This window comes from Rhamphochromis longiceps, linkage group LG11 (genome assembly GCF_057381845.1).
Source record: "Rhamphochromis longiceps isolate RC_006_pf linkage group LG11, R_longiceps_female_GT1.1, whole genome shotgun sequence".
Classification (NCBI taxonomy): domain Eukaryota; kingdom Metazoa; phylum Chordata; class Actinopteri; order Cichliformes; family Cichlidae; genus Rhamphochromis; species Rhamphochromis longiceps.
This window is the reverse complement of record NC_140567.1, coordinates 27,002,317-27,022,162: the sequence shown is the minus strand read 5'-3', so window position 1 is coordinate 27,022,162 and position 19,846 is coordinate 27,002,317. Positions and strand designations below refer to the sequence as shown.

At 37.4% G+C, this 19,846-nt stretch overlaps 1 protein-coding gene across 4 annotated transcripts; it reads left to right on the top strand.

Moving 5' to 3' along the window:
* Positions 1-2,677: 2,677 nt before the first annotated feature.
* On the top strand, positions 2,678-19,375 carry cblc (Cbl proto-oncogene C). Of its 4 annotated transcripts, none has more exons than XM_085423398.1 (14): positions 2,678-2,816; positions 3,513-3,890; positions 10,182-10,328; positions 10,407-10,563; positions 10,869-10,990; positions 11,359-11,496; positions 11,583-11,670; positions 11,797-11,928; positions 14,354-14,539; positions 15,075-15,227; positions 15,424-15,470; positions 16,567-16,641; positions 16,801-16,856; positions 18,185-19,375. In XM_085423398.1, the coding sequence occupies exons 2-14, from the start codon at positions 3,517-3,519 to the stop codon at positions 18,313-18,315; spliced, it is 1,806 nt and encodes a 601-aa protein (XP_085279524.1). In that variant the 5' UTR covers positions 2,678-2,816; positions 3,513-3,516; the 3' UTR covers positions 18,316-19,375. The 4 variants fall into 4 exon arrangements, with proteins under 4 accessions (XP_085279524.1, XP_085279525.1, XP_085279523.1 ...); XM_085423399.1 differs by having other exon boundaries at positions 3,510-3,890; positions 14,357-14,539; XM_085423397.1 differs by having other exon boundaries at positions 3,510-3,890.
* Positions 19,376-19,846: the final 471 nt, after the last annotated feature.

Here is a 19,846-nt window from a genome sequence, read left to right as displayed (position 1 = left end):
TGTAATTTAAACAAGATACTGACTCGGTATCAAAAAAGAGCAAGAATGAAAATATGTCAGTAAATGTAAAATGAAAATCTTTTCATTTACATTTCACACCTGGGGATTTGTATCTGCTCCTGTCCATTCTGGATTGAGTCCCAGTACAGTTTACATACTGTGCCAAAATCTCAAGCCACCTCTCCTTGCTTCATTTTTTTCCCTTCCAAGGAACCAGACTTTGTTGTAATTATTTTTAGAAGGACTTGATCTGTAGTTGGTCTTTTAAAGTTTTTCTTGGGCTGCCTTTTCACTCATTTTCAGTTCAGTCTTCATACCTGACTATTTTCACCTTTTATGTATTGATTGAAGTGTCAGGCCTAGAAAAAAATATATACAGTAGATGAAAGTCGTGTCCTTAAGAAAAAGGAACAAATCCAACAAGGATCTGACACAGAGCCTAAAAGATGCATCTGGCCTTTCAGTACTGTTCACTGAAGCCTCATCAGAAATGCTCTCGGTGGAAAGGTGCCTGTCGAGATCTTATTCTTAATGAAGGGGAAAATGGAGAAAAGGCTGCACATGAACTGGACTAAAAATTAGTAGCAACAGATTTTAAGAAGTGATGAATCCAAATGAAAAATTTGGAGGTTTTCCAGACTAATGTTTAGTTTGTTTTCTTTTAACTTTAGCATTTTGTGAACATCGTATATTTAACATGGTTATTATTTGTGCTATCAGCCTCCTGAAAAGCCATTAGCAGATCAGTGCTCTTTGCTATGAAGTGGTTAGGTGGATAGCAAAGTATGAAAGAAATACCTGACCACAGAAACTGACAAAAACAGCAAATTTTGCTTTTTAAAAACTGTATGATATTTTCTTGAACAATGTATATGTTGAGTTTTACTAAATACCGGGGAGGTGTTTTGAGTTGTGCTGATATAAGATGATTAAAAAAAAGACAAACTTTAAAAATGCAGTAGTCAGAATCCTCACAGATACATGAAAATGTGATAACATTGCCTCAGGATTGAAGACACTTCATTGGCTCCCATAGCTATATATAATTACCTTAAAAATGTGTTCTGTCTTGGTCCCCAAGTACAACACAAATTCCAGAAAAGTTGTGACATTCTTTAAATTTGAACGTAATGAAAACTAGAAGACAATATTTTATGCACAATAGAACAAATGTTCAAACTGGGAAACTGGACACCTTCATCCACTAAATGTGTTCATTTCAAATTTGATGTCTCTACAGGTCAAAAGAATTCTGCCACAGGGCAACAAACAGCTGAAAAAGTGGGAAATGTCAAAAAGGGAGAACATCCAGCAATTAATCTAGAAAGTAATTAAGCAAAGTGATCTGTTACATGATTAGCTAGAGACGTCTTAGAGAGGGAGAGTCTTTCAGAATTAAAGATTGGGAGATGCTGTCAAATCGGTGAAGTAATGCATAAAAAGATAATGGAATATTTAAAAACAGTGTTTCCCAACATCCAGTTTGATGTGTTTCCAACATCAAATTGCAAATACTTTGCAACTCTCATGATCTACATAACATAACATAACATGCATAACATCATCAAAAGATTCAGAGAGCAACTAAAGCTCTATCAAATGAAATGGAAGCTATAGTTAAACATACTCCAGAAACGCCGTTGTGTCCTGTGGGCCAAGACTCATTTTAAAAGTCGGAATTTGATCCATGGTCATATGAGTCCAAATTTTATATTCTTGTTGTTAATCACAGACGCCGTGGCCTCCAGGCTAAAGAAGAGGGAGACCTTCCAGCATCTTCTTTGATGGTATAGGGATGCAGTGTAAGTGTACACAGTATGGGCAGCTTGCATGATTTTTAAGGAACTGTGAATCCTAAAAGTCATATAAAGGTTTTAGAGGAACATATGCTCCCCTAAAGATGATGTCTGTTTCAAGGAAGGCCTTGTATTTTTGAGCAGGACAATGCAAAACCACATACTGCAGCTATTACAACAGCATGGCTTCATCGGAGAAGAGTCCGAGTGCTGAATTGGACTGCAGTCCAGATCTTTCACCTTGAGAATGTTTGCTCAATGGTTAAATAAAAAAATACATCAAGTGTGACCACAAACTCTTCAGCAGCTGAAAACCTATATCAGGCAACAATAGGACTAATTTTTTTTAAAGAAAAAAGAATTGGACTAAATTCTGAGACCAAAACTCAAGAAATTTCTAAACTCAGTGCCCAGAAGTCTTCAAAATGTTTTGAAAAGCACAGCAGATGAGGTGTTAAGATTATGAAGTTTACATATACATTGTTCAAGAAAATATCATACAGTTTTTAAAAAAAATAAAAAATAAAAAATAAAAATTTAAATTTAAATTAATTTAAATTAATTTAATTTTTAAATTTAATTTAAACGTTATACAGACAAAACAGTGAGGTGAAGATTACGGTTCTTTGACCTTTGTATTCATTTCACAGGCGTCCAGCTCATTAGTTACTATACCTGTCTGGATAGTGACTAGTTTAGCTGCACTCTGCTTTCATTCTTAGTAAAAGTTTAGTTTTGAGTCCACACCTCTCTGTCTTCCTCCCTCCCTGCCACCCACCTCTCTCCCTCCCTCTGTTTCTCTCTCTCTCTCTCCCTCCGCTTGTCTGCCTGAGCAATAGACCAAAGAAACAAACCTATTTGGTTTCCTGGTTGCAGCAAGACAATCAAGACGAGGGGCAGAGTGACATCAAGCAAGTCAAAGGAGAAACAGTAATGTTTCAGGCCATGACAGAAAACATGTTTCCGCTGCGCTGACAGTAGATGCACTAGCTCTAGGACTGCATTGCTGCTGAGATGTTGGTAAGCAAGAGTACAGTGCTTAAAATCTGCTATAAATGTGTAGGGGTGGAGAGAGAGAGAGAGAGAGGAGAAGGGAGCGTGATGGCAGAAGTTTCAAATGTTTTGAGGGCTTGGTGTTAGCCTCAGTGCCTCTTTGTGTTTTATTTTTAGTGCTTTTCTTGGCCTCGAGTGTTGTAAGGCCCGTATTAAGTTAAACTTACAATGTAGAATTTGTTTTGTAGCACTTGTATTTTCGTATTTCTGAAAGACGAACACAGGAGTGAGCGAAAAATCAGTAGAAGTGGCTGTATTGGCTGGAAGAGCACACTTTTCTTTTCCTTTTTAAATGAAACGTAATTGTAACTGCTCCTATTGTCTGTTGCTGGATAATGTAATACTACTGGATTGTTATGGCTCAACAATGGATGCAGTTTAAGGAGGACAAGATGCATGCTTCTGAGATTAACATGATGGCATGCAAATATCGTTCTAAAGACAAATATCAGAGTGAACGCTCAAAAACTTGAACCAACCACTAGCTTCATTGCTTATGAATATTCACACATTCAAAAATTGCGATTACACATCTCTTGACACAGAAGAACTGTAGATATTTATTGACACCCCCACACACACACACACACACACACACACACACACTCACAGACTCACAGACTGAGTTTTTGGTTGACTTCACCTGAAACCTCACATTAGCAGAACAATGGCGGCAGCAGATTTGGGCGCGTCCAGGAGCCCGAATTTGAGCTCCGGGCCCCCCACTCGTGGTGATCTTCGGCTCGTGGGCAAGACCCTCAGAAGACTGGATAAACTCCAACAGCTGTGCAGTACCCCTCGGCTTGGACTGAGAAATAGTCCGCCATACCTACCACAGCTGCTGTCAGAGACCTCAGTGCTGCTCATCCAGGTCTGGGAGCCTTTCCAAGGCTTCAGGCAGGCAGGTGGACAGGTGCCACACGGAGACGAGGCAGAGTACCTGAGGATCCATATCAAAAACCTCTTTGATAAGACAGAGCGGGCTCTACTGCTGTTTAAAGAAGGACGGAGGAAGATATATGAAGAGACTTCAACTTACAGGTGAGAGGGCCCCTGGCTGGCATCTACATACACATGCAGGGGAAGAGGGAAAGTTTGGTCTTGAAACACCAAAATGTTTCAAGACCAAGAAATTGTTTAGAAAACAAAGAACAACTTTTTTTTTTAAGAAAAAGAAAACTCTGTGTAACATACTCATTATTACATTTTTACTATAACAGAACATTGTGACATTTGTAAAATTAGCATTTGTTTAGATTACATTTATGTTTTTCATCAGTTTAACCAAAAATGCAAACTCATCCTAGCTCCAGTCTCTTATATGTGAAAGCGTGCACTTTTTTTCAGTATTTTGGCCTTGTTCAGACAAGTGACAAGACATGTGAAGTCATCGCAAATAATAATAAATTTTCTTTCGTTTTTTTTTTTTGTTTTTTTTTTTTGGGGGGGGGGGGGGGGGGGGGGGCGACAGATTAACAGGTTAATCTGCCAAATTTCTGTTTCTTTGGCCCCAAAAATATGTTTTTAGATTTTCAGAGAGTAATTAAGAAAATCCTCACTAAACTTTCCAGAAGTCTCACAGGTCAAATTTCCTTAACAGCAGCATATGTACGGAAGTAGGAAATCAGTTTCTGACCGAATTTTGGAAGCGTTGTGTATCAAGTTGTTAAGAACTGAACATGTCATAAAGGTGATTGTCTGAAATGTTGGCCTTTGTCCGAACGAGGTGTGAAGCATTGTCAGACTTCTCAAAAGCACGGCCTACCACGACGCCTCGATTATAGGGATGGTTAAGCTAAGGAGCCGTGCCTATGCATTACTAACTGTAACGATGGCAGCCTGACTGAATATGGAAAAACTGACCAACAGCACTTATTTTTCACAATACAGCTCGGATATTTGTTTTATTATTTAAATAATCTTCAGGTAGTGGTCATTTATGATGCCAGTCATACCTTTATATGTACCTATGTGATGTTTTTAATTATCAAAATGCTTCTCACCCATGAATTTGTCCACTTTGTTTGCAATTTTTCATAGTTTCTTGCAGGAACCAGTCTGTTCGTGTGGCAGGGACAATAGAAAGTTCTGTTGGATAATTTATTGCTATGTAAATATACGTGCTTGTCATCATTATGGACTTGTGTTATTTTAATTTACCACTTCTAATCACTGCTTTGTAGTGTTTTGCAGTAATCCATGGCTGTCAGACCTGGAATATCAAGCTTTACTGTAGGCAGATACTTAATGCCAAAAGTGATGATGAAAGCCATTCAGCTGACGGAGATGAATTGGGTTAACTTTTCTTTGCGTAAAATTGTTGAAAAATGAAATTATTTAATTATCTAAGAAGGTTTTAGAACTTCTGTCAGATTAGGGAAACAAGACATTTTATGTGGCATATTCCTGTATGAAATATAATGGAGTCATAAACGACTTTTAAGCTTGAAGTTTAAATACTGTTAAAATGTACCTCTATTTCTTTAAGACTAAAAGAGGTCTGAGGTCTTATTTAATCTGGTATTGTGCAACAGTTGACCAAAATGAGATTAAAACAGTCTGTATGTGGCCACTGACCATGAGTTTGACATCTCCGCTTCATACCAATTGTCTTGCAAGTCACTGTAAGATCTTAGATTCGAATTTTCCAGACTTTCCATTTCTTTTGGTGCCACAAATGAAATCGGCCATGCCGATCCAAGTAACGCAAATACCCGAGCTTTCCTAATCGAAGCAAATACAATGTGTTTTTAACCAGATGCTAATAAAAGAAGCTGGACAGAAAATTATAAAAAGCAAAATGAGTGAACATCCATCTGATATTATTATTGCCAGATTACACTACGATTCCTTCACTCTCAACCAGATCATGTTCTCAAGCCAATTTTTTTTTCTGATATACCAAAGGAACTGTAAAATACGAAGACTCTCAATTTACGTCATTTGATCTAGTGTCAAATCTTGTGTAGAGTATCTAATGTAGGTGCTGTGGCTAGTCAATTTTGTGGGAATGAATTTAAGTAACAGAAACCATAAGAGTTTTGTCTCTCTAAACTCAACTTCTGCAGGAATATTAAATAGACTATAAAAGAAAAAAGCAAAACCTTCCCCCATTTCTTCTTCCAGTATCCTGTGACCAAGGGTTTTATACCACTTGTGCATTACTAAAGGAAAAAAAGTTCAAATTAAATATAGCCCATTATAATTGCCTGATTTAAAAGTCTTACTTGAAAGCAGTGATAGAGGTTTAAGCTCATCCTTAAACAAATTAAATGCACTGAAGAAAAAACTATTTTAAACCACCTATAGAAGCTGAGGCAAAATAAAATAAGACTTTACTCTCTGTACTTATATTTTCTGTTTGTACTATAACTTTCTGTCTGCTGTTTCATTCAAGTGGATATTCTGGAACAGCTTAATAGACTTACTTATATGTGGAGTGTTGGCTGCATTTTCCTGCACCTGTTTGGAATACTAATAATTAAGGTGGAAAAGAGCCAACCTTGCACTTTTGTGATGCTAATATGGGGAAACTAGAAAAAACAACAACAACATCCTTTGAATTTGAGCAGTGTGAGAAAGAGACTGTCTAACCTTGAGCACGATTTTTTGCCCGCATTTGCCTACGAATATACCAACCTGCAACCGGTGTTAGTTCAGAACTGAGTGAGCAAATAACTATTCTGTTGTCACAAGTTTAGCGCCCTGCCAAATTTATTAGCTAGCGTGAATGCTGAATAAAGAAAAGCTGATTTGCAGTGTTCTCGGTGAGCACCAACTAAAATATAGTCCAATCTTTTATCAACTAGCTGGTGATGATGATTGATGATGATTTTTTTTTTGTTCTGACTGGATGTAGTTGCATTAACCTTCATGTGCTTTGATATTACATTTTAATGTTTTAGCTTTATTCCAAGGCGCTGGCCGGTTTGCTGTTGAAAAGCAGCGCTCAAAATTTGTGCAGCAACTGCGAAATAAGTGGAGTTTTGTCCTGGACGGGTCACTACTCCATCACAGGGTTAATATAGAGAGCAGCCCCCACTCCTGCAACCAACTTAGCACCATTAGTTAAGCTTGCATGTAAACCTTTAACCGGTGAAAAGTAACTGGGGCGCACAGTAAAAATAGACACAGAAAGGTTCCACCTGACCATAGTCAGTTCAAACCACAAAACTGCTTGAGGTGACAGTGATCTACTAACTGAAGTAGCTCGGTTATATTATACATTGAAAAAATCTTTGTTTAGCATGTTAAAAGACAAAGTTAATAAACAAATAATTATATCAACATCAAAATTACAGTTTAAATATCATTCTTATCCCTTCTGCTGGTTCATTTGGGGAGCTGGCTGTAACTCTATAGAGTCCACTGCATGCTGCACAATGTACGCTCAGTTCTGCTAAAATTTCACAGCCAGCAGCTGTTTTCAAAGATGATTTTCCCGTAGAATATGAAAATCACATAACCCATATTTACAGTTTTATGTCGTCATCTTCAAGAATCTCAAGCATGTACAACAGATGGCCCTCATACCACAAATCCTGCATGGTCAGTCATGTGGCAAGTTCACAAATTGTTATACATATTGTGGTTTAGACATCAGAACAAATCTCTTTTATATTCTCATCATTTTTTTGGATTGTACTGCTACAGCTCATACAAATAAGCAAATTTTCAGTCTGCTTTTAAAGTATTTGACTGTTGGAAGCTGAAATAGCAGTTCTTTACATGAAAGTTCTGCCTGTTAAAAATTAAAAACAGAAGTGAGATCTAATTATTATTTGAGACGACAGAAACCAACAGTGGAAGCTTTAGCGGTTGGAAGATTATCATAAGCGAAACACTGACAACTTTGAGGGTATCTGAAAGAAATTTAAGAAGCACGCATACAGCTGCAGCATTAGCATAACAACATAGGTAGTTCACACTTCTGTATTAACTTGTTGCACATTATACTTTTTTAAACATGTTTAAGGAAGCATTATTCTTATTTCACCAATCATGCAGTAAGTATTCAGACAAGTCAAATTAGCAATACCGACAATGTTATTGAAATAGTCAATTATAAGTATTATCAGCTCCTCACGTATGGTAAATGGTCTGTATTTATATAACGCTTTACTAGTTCCCCAAAGTGCTTTACACAACCAGTCATCCATCCATTCACACACTGGTGATGGCAAGCTACATTGTAGCCACAGCCACCCTGGGGCGCACTGACTGTCTCGCCCAAGGACCGAGACTCAAACCGGCAACCTTCCGATTACAAGGCGAACTCCCAACTCTTGAACCACGATCGCCCTCAAGCCACGTTATATCTAAAGAGCTCTAGCTACTTACTTATGATGCATTTAAGTCTGTCAGTTATTTATCTATTTTTTTTTTATATTTGTGCACTGTCATTTTGACTGAGGAAGGGGCCTCACATAGTGTTTTGTAGAACTACACACAACTATCAAATTTCTGAAGTGGAGTAGATTTATAATAGTCTTGCTCTGAATTGTGGCAGAATTTATATTATAAAACAAGTAGTGGTTACCACATAGTTTGGGTGTTGCAAATGGTTTTAAACACGAATCTGTATTCTTTGAAAAAACAAGAAACACTGATAATAGCTATATGATTATGATTCTAAATATTAACATGCAGAATTGTTTCAAATTGGAGAAATATTCCCATAGTGTTCGATGCAAGCGGCTCTCTTTCACTTACATACCTGTCAATTAAATCTGAAATCTTGCACCATGGAACATCTTGTTTGGTGCTGGCAGAGTTCAAAGGTGGTTACTGACCCAGAGATTACTTGAAGTAATTCTGTTTTGCTGCGTGATGCAAAAAAAAGAAAGAAAGCAACAGTAACAAGGAACTTCACATCAAACTGTTTGAGGTCACGCACAAGCTGGTGAGGAACATGCCAACAATGTTCAGCTACAAATGACACCAAATTACTATAATGCAAATTATTATATCTCATAATAAAAGGAATTAAAGCACTTCCCCTAATGTTAGCTGATGTGTTTATGGTTCTATTCAGTGCAGTGTTTCTGTCTTTTGAATGATATTTTTAAGTACAAAGGCCCAGCCAGAGTGAGAGATGTGGCTTACACATTTCCTCCCGCCTCCTCCTCTACTATTACTCTTGAGTACTCTATTTAACACCATAGAGGGTTTTCTTTTTCTCATTGAGGTGGAAAGTCTATAACCACTTTCCACAATAGCAGATTTCTAAAGAATTTTAAATATTTCAACAGTTATGATTGCCTCCAGAGTTGCATCATAAAAGTGTTAGAAAAGAGGAAATACTTTGTGTTACGAAATTTAGTTTCCTTAGTAAGTTTAAATACTCGAATTATTGATTGGGATTAGTGCACAGAGAGCTGAAACAGACAGTAGTGTTTTTTAGTCAATATAGACAATAAATATGGAAACATAAATTAAAGCCCTCCTCTACTTGTTCATTGTATTTATTGTAAAGTAATGCCCACATGTAAAAAGTGAAAGCATATCTAAATGTCCGTAGCTTCTGTGTTTTCAAAGTTCAGTAGTAGTACATGCACTAGCTTTTTAACACATTTTTATACATGTTGTGCTGCATAAAACACATGGAGGAGGACAGACCCTTACTTGTTAACACTACACATTATGGCATGCTTGAATGTAACATGTGTATGTGTGTGTATGTGGTGGGGAGGTGTTATTGCTGTTGTTGTTGTTGTTTTTTTTTTTTTTTAATATACTCCCATTTGAGAGTTGCACCAAGTTGCTTCTAGCAAAAAGAGAAAGTTTTTTGTTAACTAAACTAAAAGTTATAAATATGTGTAGCATCAAAATAAAACTATCAAAAATATCAATTATATTTATAGAAAGCCTTTGAAGTGCCTGAGAAGACTATTGAGACTGGCCTAAAGTGACACACTGGCCAATGGAACATTTTGTGGTATTTACAGACAAGCATGCAGCAGGCAGCATCCTGTTTGCAAGGTGGACTACCTGTTGAGTGTGTTTGATTCTGTTTGTGTGTTTGTATCTATGGAAAGTGTCTGTATTTCTTGCAACTGAAACAGAAAGGTAGTATATAACAGTGCCTATATTTGTGCACCAGTGCTAAAAGTTCAGATATCTATTTGTACTTAATGCAATTACATAAAGCTTTAGGAAAACTCACTTTAAATAGGAACACTGTGTATACTTGAGATTCACAAACACAAGGGTTTCTGCCTAGAAAAAGATTGTATTGCATGATTACTCAGACACTGTGGAGCAAAACTATAAATGTTTCTATAAAAGTTTCTGCAGCCAGAGCTTAAAGTCTGTGACGTCTTTCATTCTCAGGAGGAATTTGACCAAGCTGACTTTGTTGTTCAGTCACATGCTGTGGGAGCTGAAGGCCTTTTATCCAGGAGGATGTTTTCAGGGTGACAAATACAGGGTGGCGTTATCTGCAGCTGAGGACTTTTGGAGGGAGTCATTTGGCGACAAGTTAGTATTGAAACATTTCTTGACATCGTCTTATGTGTATGTTTACATCTACCAAACATTAAGCATGTGTTCTGACAGGTGTATAGTGCAGTGGAATACCTTTAAAGAACAGCTGAGAAATGTACATCCATTTGAGGAAGGGATGGAATCTATGGCTCTGAAGTCAACCATTGACTTAACTTGCAACGATCACATCTCTGTGTTTGAGTTTGATGTTTTCACGCGACTGTTTCAGGTAAGGTGAAAGTTTTGTTACATTAAGAACCAGATGGTGTAGGAAATATGTCTATTTGCATTTTTGCTTGTCGGAGAATGGTTTGTTACCAGTAGCTAGTTACTGTAGCTTCGCACGATAGATGAAATAAGAAAACTGTACAGCACCGCTAAAGCTCATGTTTGTTCAAAGAGAACAAATCCAAACACTAAACAGATCAGTTGCCCTTTTAGAGGAGATGACCGGACAGTGTCACTAACAAGGGCGTGCAAAAGATTAAGGCATGCAGTATCCAAGATCAAATCCTCTTCCCTCATCTCTTTTAGCCGTGGAGGACTCTTTTAATGAACTGGAACCAGCTGGCCGTGACTCATCCAGGCTACATGGCCTTCCTCACCTATGACCAGGTTATAGCTCGTCTGGAACACTACCTGCACAGACCTGGGAGGTGAGGATTCATGCATCACTCAGAAAATATTCAAAAAGTATGAAAATATGAAAAAGGTCTCAAGATTCTAAATATATATATAAATAAGAGAATCTTTTCATTTATTGCTCCAATATTATACCTTTAGTTTTCTGGGGGTTTATTCAAGAAATGTTTCTGCAAACAAACATTAGCCATGGCCAAAAGTATCATGCAGTGCAAATTTTTTATTGTTATTATAGCTGAGAATGAGAGGAATTTAATTTGATTAGCCCCATTTGAAAATTGTGTAAAATCTTCTGCTGATATTTCTGGAAAACCTCAATGTCTCTTAATGTGGTTATTTTTCCATTTTCTGTGTGAGCTACATGTTTTCCTTTTCCTTGCAGCTATATCTTTCGTCTGAGCTGTACAAAAATGGGAGAGTGGGCTATTGGCCACGTGACATTTGATGGTGCCATCATCCAGACTATCCCGGAGGACATACCTCTCTACCAAGCTCTGATTCAAGGCTTCAATCAGGGCTGGTTAGGACAAACATGTACATTTCTCTGAATTGCTTCTTTTGTTTATGTGTTTTTTCTCTAAGCTCCGTGCTTTTCTGTGCCTGCAGCTACTTGTACCCAGATGGCCGGGATGTGAACCCTGACTTGAAAAGCTTGTGTGAACCAGCCAGCAGAGGAAAAGTTAAAGTTACAGAAGTGAGTGACTGCAATTTATACATCATTATCTATTTAACTGCAGCATCTTGAACCTTTGCCAAGACAAAACAGATAATATCCTGAGATGTTGTCTTGTCTCTCTGACTAAATACAACCACCAAACAGGAACAGTATGAGCTTTACTGTGAGATCGGCAGCACCTACCAGCTATGTAAGATATGCACAGAGAGGGATAAAGACACCCGGATTCAGCCCTGTGGCCATCTCCTGTGCCAAACCTGCCTCACAGGCTGGCAGGTATGAATCTTCATCCACGGACTCAAAGTTTTCAAATCTGTAACCTATTTAAATCCATTCAAATTCACAGACGCATGTTCAAATATATCCCGCTCATACAGAGACGTTGAAGGGAGACAGACAGTTACTGTAACCGTTGTTGTGTGTTCATTGGGGTGAAACAGTCTGGGCTGGCTGAACTAGATATAGTTTTTTAGGCCACGGGTTGGTCGTTGGTTGCAGTCCTGCTGTACTGTAACAATGCGGGTTATTTGAATGTGGTTTGGGGTTGGTGCAAAAAAAGATTTCTCATGCAAACACTTTATTAAAATGTAGGATTGGCAAGAAGTTATTTTAACTCTGAAAAACTACCTTGATTTATTTTTTCCCCCAGTATTCACATATTATCTTCAAAAAATAATATGGAATTATCACACTTCTACATGGCTGTGATTTTCCTCTTCCACTTTTCTTTTTTTCCTTTTTTTTTGTTTACATGAAAAATTATAGTCGAGCTCAGGCAATATCGAGTGCACCAATGCTTATAAAGCACCTGTAATATGTGCTCTGTTGAGCTATTTTTAGATTACCTATTAGATTTTATAGCTTGATAGCCAAGGCATGACACTCAAGAATCATCCTCTCATAATGTCACCATTATTTATTTGTATATAATAGAGATAATACAAAGTAGCTCATAGCCTATTCACTATAATATAAACGTGAAAATCTGAGGACAATGTACAGAATATCATGTGATATTGATGTTTCAATACACTTTACATTTGACCTCTTTAGATGACAGAAATTTCTCAGCCAAAGAAAATTCAGTCATCATGTGTACAGCATGTCCTGTATGCACTTCGTTTGTTCTCTTCCAGGGGGGCTTCCCCAACTTCCTGCTTCCTCTTTCGAGTTACAGAGTGACAAAGAAGACGTCCAATCAGAATTAAAGCTGGAGCTGTCAAAGTATAGCTTCATGGTTCTGGCTAGTTCTTTTACTCAGACAATCCCAGCTAGAAGCCCTCCACCTATTCAGTAGGTGTTTTGTTTGTTTTTTTGAAGGTGCAGAGCAACATGTCCTGACATTTGGCTCAGGACTTCCTGTGTGAGCTTAGCCTCACATCCTCCTTAAGCTGCATCGGTGACATTCACTATGAGAAAAAGTGTGCGCATGTAATGTGAGAAGGAGAAAGGCAGAGAGAGGGAGAAAGGGAGAGAGAGAAAAAGAGACTAACTTGAAAAGAAAGTTCAAAGAGCTTCATGGATGCCACACCACAACGGAAAAGTTGTAAGTTTTATGAGATTAAGGTTAAGCAAACTTTCTTTTTAACTGTAAGTTTACTTTACATAGACATGTAAGGTGTAAGGAACATAACCCAAAAACAAAATCAGCATTGCAGCAGCATACCAAATATCAGAATGTGTATGTTAAATTCAGTAAGAGTTTGAAATAGAACATTTATAGACTACATGCATCATATTTCTGTAGTAGGGATGCTTTTACAGTGGCCCTGAATTTTTTTATTGATAGGATCTCGATTGATTTGTTGTTTGGAAACGTAAACATGAAGTTTTTAAGTCAGACGTCTCTTTATCTTGGTCTCATCATATCGATTATGTCATCTCCAAGATGGCAAACAGCATCACTGTTTCAAGGAAATGTCCTACATATCCTCTCATTTCTGTCCTGTTGCATGTTGCTAACTCATTCATTCTGTCATATCTGGAGTACGGCCCAATAATTTAGCTGCTGATAAACATCTAGAAAAAAAACTCCTGCTGAGTATGCATTGCTCCTTCTGTACAACTGTGTGCAAGATGCATAAACCATTATCTTGGCATACTGTTCATGAGAGGTTAAAGGTGTTTCTGTTAGTCATAAACACAGCTATAGTGAAATCTATGTCTTGTTTCTTTTGTGAAAAATTTGTAAGTAGGGATTTTAATGACGATCATCTGACACAACAAAAGACTTCCGGGCAGTTAGATTTAACTAATGTAATGAAAAGAACTATTTTGTAGTGAGGTTCCCTATAAACATTAATCCCTGTTAAAACTAGAGACGTACCAGCGTACAAAAATAGATAACATAGTATGGCGAGCAGTGTAATCATATTAACAAATCGAGGTCACATCAAAACCTGGAAAAACACAAAGGCTCTGTGCTATAGTAGCGGAAGCAAAAGCAGAATGTTACAACGATTCCCTTTTATGTTGAGGTGGAAAACCACAATCTACAGGGTCTGTTGAACGTGGTATTTTCCACTACCTTTATCTTTCAAACAGCCAGAGGCCTTTGTCTTTGAAGACATGTTCAACATATTCCACTACATACTGTACAATTTAAAAGATATTAATCTGCTGAAGAGAATGGGTGTTTCTTCACATTCACGTGAACGTTCTCTTTTCCTCTTCCGATGATGGGTTGTTGATATTCATCTAGCAGAAGTCAGCTGGCCAAACCTGCCCATACTGCCGCTGCGACATCAGAGGAACAGAGTCCATCCTCCTGGAGCCGTACGTGCCAGTCAGCGATCAGGTGCTGGTGGAGGAGGGCGATGATGACGACGACGAAGAGGATCATGTGGATATTGAAGAAATGGTAAAGGAAATAGCTGCCCTGAGGAAGGTGTGTAAATACATTTCCGTGTTCCATGTTGTTTAATTTTAGCTGTGCTGTGCTAGCAAATTGAGTTTTTGGTCTGCCATCAACAGCCATAGTATGGCCCGCCATCGGGTTAAGAGAAAATAATTGTTTGCATGTATAGCCTCTAGCAGGTCAACTTTGTCATGTAGTTTTCATTCGACGTCATCGTTTGGACAAAATTAAATTAGTCATTAATCTTTGGTTAATAAAATAAGCACATGCAAACTCATTAGACTGCAATGTACCTTCTGCTTAATGTCAATACTAGTTATAGGATGCTATATATAGTCACTTGAAAGCAACATCGCCCAAGTATAGATTCATAAAACCACCTGCACATCTTTTTGACTATACAAATAGACATTTGTAGTTCTGTGTTTAAATAGTTGTTATACAGTAAAATCCAGGCACCTTGTGTGCACCATGCATCCTCATTCGCATTTCTGCGATTTTAAAAGAAGTTCTCTCTATTGAGTGATATTTTTTTTATTATCATTTTTATTTATTTATTTTCCAGTTTTCCAGTTTGGACTTCCAGTATCCCAGCTCTCACATTAGCGCTCCACCTTTACCCCCTAAAAATAATACAATGCCACGCTGTCCCTCTCCCTCCGTCCAGTCTCAGACATCTGAAATTAAGACACTGCCCAAACACTCCAACTCTTATTCGGTAAGTTCTTGCTGGCATTCAGGTTAGTTGCATATTCTTCTTGGTTATGGCAGCTTGAAAATGTGAGATGTTGCATTTGTCCAGTTCTCCAAGAGACTAAACTTTTTAAAAAGTAATGAAAAGATTTACCAACTGCCGTGTGCATATGCGCAATAGCCGACGCCCGTACAGTCACTGTGTTTGTTCTCTCCTGCAGCCTCAAAGTAGCAGTGAAACGGAAAGGTACAGAAAACAGACAAACAGGTGAGCAGAGTTGTTATAGTTTTGTATTTTGTAATTAGTTTTTATTTTCATTCCATTTCTTTTTTAGTTCAGGTTAGTTTCTATCTCTGTCCAGAGTGGATCGTCAAGTTTTAGTTGAGTTTTTATTGTTTGAAAACAAAAAAATGTTTTAATTTAAAAGTTTTAATTTAGGTTTTTTTTAGTCTCTTTATGTCTTTAGTCTCATAATTATTAAATTATGATCCTAAATCATGATCCTAAATCAAGATTTAGGAAAATCATTATACGTATTACAATAAAAACCTTTTTTTAAGTAGTGGAAAGTAGTAGTCTTACAAACCATGTCCAATCCTTTATTGCAAATTGCCTCACCAGCAAGTTTTAATAACATTTTTACCAACCTAAGAGATACTAAAACTAAAGATATTACCTTTATATTTCTACCTTAATTTTCTTTTCTTTTTTTCAATGTTACAATGTTTTACAATGTTTTTTCACACCTTGTTTTAGTTCTTAGTTTGATTTTAGTTTACTTTAATAACCTTGCAGGTGAGATCGCAGTAGTATTACATCAAGGTTCTCTGCTTGTATGCTAGAAAGAGCATTTTCCTGCTACTCAATTAAGATCCATGACATTCTAGCTTTATTTATAGTCACCTGGTAGTCTTCTTTCAGAGAAGTAAAAAGCTGCTTCTGTGACAACTGATGGCTTTGATGAACTAATTTTACAAACTACACCGGTTTTAATGTTATTTTCTCATTTTGTTTTGGAAAGGAAGATTTAATTGTTATTTGGCAAACAATATTTAATTAGAGGAATCATAAAATGATTAAAAATGGTTAGGCGACCTGCAAGCCAAGTTACTGAATCTATACAGATATTGAGACTATTAAAATAATTAAAATGTTTCTATGCTTTGTAACTACGCATTAAAGCCGAGAGGTAATTTTTAAAAATCCAAATGTTTCTGTTTTTGCTTGTTAGGTTATTCTTGATGGTTGTTCTATCTAGGATCACTAGCTTAGGTTAATGGAAAATACATTATTTACACAATGATTTATCAAATTTTAAAAAAACAACTCAGGTGATAAAATATATTTTTCTGTCTTTATTTAGTTGTCGAACGGAGGGTTTACGCGGCAGTGAACAGGAATACGCTGGTGAGCTGAGACCACGCCCTTTCTCTCACAGGTGATTGACTCCTGTCTCCACTTAAATTTCACAGCAATAAACAAGTTTTTTTTTTTTTTTATTCAATTTTATGCATGTAGTGCAGTTAGTAGTCATAATGACAGGATGGTTCATGTGAAGCAGTTAATTTACTGGTATGTTTATGTGTTTGTAAAACAGCGTGGAACACCTGAGAGAAGCAAACTTTCCTTCCTCCTCTCAGAGAGCTGACGACAGTAAGTCATAGTTGTTACAACCTTCTTTCGTCTTCTTTTGCTGGGCGATGAGAGTTTGGCTCAAGAGTTTGGAGTTCGCCTTGTAATCGGAAGGTTGCCGGTTCAATCCACGGCTTGGACATTCTCGGTCGTTGTGTCCTTGGGCAAGACCCTTCACCCGTTGCCTACTGGTGGTGGTCAGAGGGCCCGGTGGCACCAGTGTCCGGCAGCCTCGCTTCTGTCAGTGCGCCCCAGGGTGGCTGTGGCTACAATGTAGCTTGCCATCACCAGTGTGTGAATGGGTGGATGACTGGATATGTAAAGCGCTTTGGGGTCCTTAGGGACTAGAAAAGCGCTATATAAATACAGGCCATTTACCATACGTGAGGAGCTGATAATACTTATAACTGACTATTTCAATAACATTGTCAGTGCAGCGTGGTATTGCTAATTTGACTTGTCTGAATACTTGCTGCATGATTGGTGAAATAAGAATAATGCTTCCTTAAACATGTTTTAAAAAGTATAATGTGCAACAAGTTAATACAGAAGTGTGAATTACATATGTTGTTATGCTGTATGCGTGCTTCTTAAATTTCTTTCAGATACCGTCTGGGTGGCTGTGGCTACAATGTAGCTTGCCATCATGTGTGAATGTGTGTGTGACTGGATGTGTACAGTGCTTTGGGGTCCTTAGGGACTAGAAAATCGCTATATAAATACAGGCCATTTACATACAGTAATGTGAGCAAACATGCAGAGGACCTTCCATCTTAAAACGAACTAAAGAAATTTCACCTGATGCACAAGACTGGAAAACAGTTAGAAACATACTGAAATCATTCAACGCTTTGAACCACATGTTTTTTACGGGTGTTTCTCTAAAAAAAATGAAAAACACATTAAAGACACACAGCTGCACTGCAGAGAAAAATAGGCCTCTTCAGGTCTTGAATGGGATATATTTGTTTGCTTAATAAGCTTTACTTGCTTTTCTTTATGATTTTTATTCTACATCTCAGACATGTTCACCTTGTCATGACAGGAAATTAGAAAATTGAACTCATACTGTTAAAAATAGTTTCATATTTGACGCATTGCAGTACATTAGCATAATAATGGTAGCACCGAGATCATTTTTCTCAGGTCAAAACTGTGAAATTGATTTGTTTTGAATTCCCCTTAGGTGCTCTTATTTATTAGGTTTAGGTATTATTGTTTTAGTATTTTATCAGAAGTTGGAGATGAGATTCTATACACTTACATGAATAACGTAAGTCACCTTAACCCGCTAGACTTCTTGTGAATATTGTGCATTTCACGTGAAATCTCTGTTTGATTGTGTATAGGTGGAGTACCCTGGCTCGGACCCAACATCCCTGTAATGGAGAGAAGACATAAGGAAAAGGAGATGAGCAGACCAGGGCTCAGAAAAGACAAGTACGCTCAGGGAGAGATGAAGAGAACAATGTCATCCTGAGTGACAAACAACATGTAGAGTCAATAGACTTAATTTCATCCAAGAAATCAGCCTTTGTTGAATGTAAAAAATAATATTTAATGCTGCAAACTACCATGTGCATGCTGCACTGCTGAAAATGAGTGGAGTGTTTGGGACTAACAGAAAAATTGCCCACTGTGGCCTCCTACTGTTTGATAATTGCACTGCCATTAGCAACACGGTAGGTTCAGTACTAATTCCTAAATATAGTGTCACATTAGATCTTCTTTGGAGTTAAAGTATTTACTGACACTCTGAAACAGAAATTAAGGAGAGGCTTAATAATTGACAATGTGATTTTTATTAAATAATAGAAAAACCCTACCTCTTTCTTTAATCTATAACATAAGTTTGTTCTTGTAAATGTTATAAGAGTAGAGAAGGGCCTCTATATTGATAAAGCAGTTGTAACCCTTTGAAAACAGCAGATAAATAACATTACAGTCATTCAGTTTTACATAAAAGTGTTTCACAATTTCTTCAGATATGATATTTGACCTACATGCAGAAGACATGCTGCATGTGTACTTTAACCAGACTTGTTGAACATTTATTTCTCTCTCCCCGTCACTCCAAATAAGGGTCTTTGAGTATGTGTGAGTGTTAAGGTGCTGCAGGATATTGCTAAGCAAGCTGTATCAAGTACCTCCAAGACAGAGTCACAGAAAGACCCTTTCTCTGGAAGGGCAAAAGCAAAGATGCATCACAGAGGAACATTTCAGTCTAAGAATGAGAGAGAGCGTTATTATGTACAGGTTATTGCTGTTTAGGTCATTCTCTAGTGAACAGAGTAACTTGGAAAGATGCATGAGAAACATGCACAGTTTGTGTGACTTCAGGCAGTTCAGACGTGAACTATATTGAAAGTGATATGTAAGTGTTACTATATCTGACGTAGAAGGATTACCATCAAAACTGTACAGGAAATGATAAATGCTGAATTGATCCAGACATAAAGTGATACATTAAAAGGCAGTCAGAATAATGTGAAGGCGCTTTATTTACATCTGTAACTGATTATAAATACAGTAACCTGTAACTGATGCATTTTTGGTCTTCAAGTTTTATTTGATGTTTTTTTTCCATTAAATACAAACAGACCAATCAAAAAATGTGTGTATACTAAGAAGTTTCATTTATTAGTTTTTTTTGTCCAGCACGTGGGCGATGGGATCAGTATAACAGCCTCAATCACCTCTGAGGGCTGGTAGATTTTGGCCAGTGTGATGTCGTAATCTAGAGTCTGATAGTCGTACCTGCACACACAGAAATATAAAATAAGCCTCAGCTGTTTGTCTGAAGTATTTCATCAGTGAATGGAAATATTAAACTGTGTCGTGTAAAAGTAAATCGCAGACAGGGCCGATCCTTTCTTTCACTCACTGAGGGAGCCAGATGATGATGTCATTCTTCAGCTTCTCTGTACAGGCAGATTAAACAAGAAAAACAAAATCCTTAAAACAGATTATCTAAGATCCAAAAATTTGTCATACACCAACATGATCTTTTT

What these genes read in the sequence shown, in the direction of transcription:
- cblc (XM_085423398.1), top strand. Translation starts at nt 3,517, where the DNA reads ATGGCGGCAGCAGATTTGGGCGCGTCCAGGAGCCCGAATTTGAGCTCC. An exon ending in TACCTGCACAGACCTGGGAG is followed by an intron (nt 10,991 to 11,358) that starts GTGAGGATTCAT and finishes TTTTCCTTGCAG; the next exon opens with CTATATCTTTCGTCTGAGCT. An exon ending in TACAGAAAACAGACAAACAG is followed by an intron (nt 15,471 to 16,566) that starts GTGAGCAGAGTT and finishes GTCTTTATTTAG; the next exon opens with TTGTCGAACGGAGGGTTTAC.